At 47.7% G+C, this 3,017-nt stretch overlaps 1 protein-coding gene across 1 annotated transcript; it reads right to left on the bottom strand.

The window, feature by feature from the left end:
- Window positions 1-741: 741 nt before the first annotated feature.
- Window positions 742-1,959, bottom strand: C922_05708 (hypothetical protein; the record flags this gene model as incomplete). The annotated part of the gene is made up of 1 exon (XM_008821279.1): window positions 742-1,959. The coding sequence occupies one exon, from the start codon at window positions 1,957-1,959 to the stop codon at window positions 742-744; it is 1,218 nt and encodes a 405-aa protein (XP_008819501.1).
- Between the last annotated feature and the right edge of the window lie 1,058 nt (window positions 1,960-3,017).

Genomic DNA, 3,017 nt, shown 5'->3' with positions numbered 1-3,017 from the left:
AAGTTGGCATATAGTATACATATGCACAGTCCATCTGAGGAATCAAGGTACCCTCAAGTACCCGAAGCATAAAAAAGAACAGAGGAAATCTGAGGGAAAAAACCTAGATCACAAAGCATAGACCCCTGAATACTAAACCTAAGACCTTGTTGAGGAGATCTAAGCGTAACAGGCGAATGCATAAACATAAACCACAAAAAATAAACGCTAATTAGTTGACCCTGAGCCCACAAGCTCAAACCCTAAACCCTAAAAGTGAAGCGTCAACCCTGAAAGCAAAATGCTAAAAGTTAACCCTGAAGCATATACCCTGAATGCTAAACGATAAATCGTCAATCGTAAACCATAGACCCTAAAGACTGGGCCCTAAACCCGAAATCGTGAAGCAGCAAGGTTAAGCAGTGAACGCAAACCCTAAACATGAAGCCCTAAAACATTAACCCTAAGCCCTGAACGCTAAAGCCTGAACCCTAAACCTAAACACTAACCCCTAGACCTTCCTTAACCTAAGATGCTGAAATCATAAACCTTGGCCCGGAACCCTAGAACATGAACCTTGAACCCTAAACAACAACCCAAAACAGTAACCGCGAAACCGTGACCCCAAAGCTTAATCCTAGAAGGTAAACTGCGACCCCAAGAACCTGAATCCTGAGCTGGACTGTGGACGCCTAACCCCAAACCCTAAGCCTATATGCAGAACTCTAAACCCAACACCCCAATCATAATCCGATTCTAATGTTATCTCCTTGAATACCCCAAAGTCCTTGAAGTACCTGACTTCCTTTCGCTTGTTGACCCTACTCTATTACGACGAAATATTCTATACAGTCCATAGCCTGCCCCCAGTCCTAACACTACAGAAGCACCACCTCCTAGGACTCCTGAAATCAAGCCCCCGGTGCCTCCTGTTCCCTCCATCACTCCCGACCCCGTGGATGAGACTCCCGCTTTAGAACCCAGCTCTCCCTGAGCTAGGTCCTGCCCCTCCTTGGATACGGTTGCCGAGCTCCTCCCAGCCCCATCTGAACCCATCGGCGTTGTTCCCGGTTGTGAGTTCGAGGATACCCTTGAGACTTCTTGGCCTGCTGTACTCGTGGAGTCCCGTTTGGTGGTGTTCTGTCCTGTTATTTCGGTTACAGATTGGATGTCTCCACTCAATCTCATGTCACACCAGTGAAGCCCCTTCGGTCCCTGAATCTTAGAAGTCTCCTGGCACGGTTTACAGCCAAAAACCTTATCCGCCTTATTGCTTCCCCAGATAATCTCCTGAACCAATTCAAAAAAATCCTTTCCTTTTATTATATACCCCTGTCCCCCCGTCTCTATTTTAACCTGTTGGGTATACCACCCTTTCATTATCATTTTTGCCACCTTGGGACCACCCCACGTCTCCAATTTCCTATATATTGATTCACATAACCCCCCTTCCTCTTGTTCTGCTATTTGAAACTCTGCTTGCCCATATCCTATTCTGAAAACCTCAACTATCATCTCCACTATATCTTGACATACCCTCAACCTCTTCCAAGAAGAACTGTTTTTGCTCAATCCATTTTGCGGCGTATACTCAATCCACTCCGGCGATATTCCTTCGCTTCTGCACTTCCCGGTTGCTGTCCCTCCTCTCAAGTTGAGCCCAAGCCCATCAATGCTACAATCCGGACTCTCTTCAAACGTATCAGCAGCATCTCCTGTTCTCACCAGATGCATAGCCCACTGCTCTATATTTTTACAAACGGAATGACTACTTCGGATGATTGCGTTCACATCGCTCCCCTCCCCCGACCGGATATACTCTTCTGACCATTCGTCCTTCTCAGCCGTATCGAATTTCCCTTGGCGGATCCTACATAGTCTTGAGTCTGATGCCTCAGATCCCTTTTGACATCTGCCCTTTGTTCCTTCGTCTAGAAGATGCTGCATATATCTTGAAAATGGAAACCCCTTCTGACCCATCTCTGCTCACTTATCATTCAGGAATTGAGAAATTGACTTCAGGAGTTTCTTATGGAGTCCCGTCGCTAGAATTGTGCCAATGAGGTCTGGAACGGTTGGATTATTCCTCTCCTCGGAGGGGCCTATTCACCTCTGTTTGATGACTCGTTCTATTTGTTCAGATGGAGGGCCCTCCACTCGTCAGACGTCTATTGGGGATTCTGGTCAGTTAGCATCTTCCCTCCCTTCTTTCCCTCCAGGGGGGTGGGTTGATCCCATCCTCGGGTGAAGATCGGAGGTTTAGCCTTAGGGATGCTGGGCTCGCGGTTTCATTTAACTCAGATTCTTCATCATTTCCTGCTTCAATTGCTCCGAACTTACGTGAAAAGTCTCGAGCCCCGTTCTGTTCGTCACCTCAACTCTTTCCTCGGATAGCTCCGCAAGCGATTATGGTTGTGAAAGAGAGGTCGTCTATAAATATGTGGCTAATGTCTACTGCGATCTGAACTATATCTCCCTCGTCGGCAGCTGAACTCCTCCTTATCCTATCCTTGTCGGTCTTCTTTGAGCTTTAGGCCCAAGGAAAGGCTCTTTTTTGCGTCACGGTTTGCCGTCGCGTCGGATATCCTTCATATAGGTTCCCCGCTTCCTGATGCCCTCTAATTCTTAATGAGCCTCCTTCATCTCCTAAAATTACTCCTTCAGCTGTTGGAGCTGGGGCGACCTTCCCTGAACCTCCGCGATTCCCCCCCACTTCCCTCGTCTCTAGGGTTCCTAGTCCGTCATTGCTCGTTATGCCCTTCTTCTCTCGCTAAATCTACTCCGTAGCGGGACGCTCGTGCTCATTCGGCATATCCTCGCGACTTTTGAACCTTAGGGAGTTGAATGATTGAGATGACTTCCGATTCTTCTGACTTCCCTCTAGGTTGACGCCTTGATGTTACGCACCTCCTCTCACTGACTGGGCTCTGATTAATTGGAATGATAACTCCTGGGGGCTGCTGTCTCCTTCCTGTTCAACTAATAGTTGTCCTGGTTCTCGTACTCCTGACTTGAGTGACTACTGGCCGTGAAGGATT

Source organism: Plasmodium inui (assembly GCF_000524495.1).
Source record: "Plasmodium inui San Antonio 1 unplaced genomic scaffold supercont1.144, whole genome shotgun sequence".
NCBI classification, from domain to species: Eukaryota; Apicomplexa; class Aconoidasida; order Haemosporida; family Plasmodiidae; genus Plasmodium; species Plasmodium inui.
This window is presented reverse-complemented; position numbering and strand designations above follow the sequence as displayed.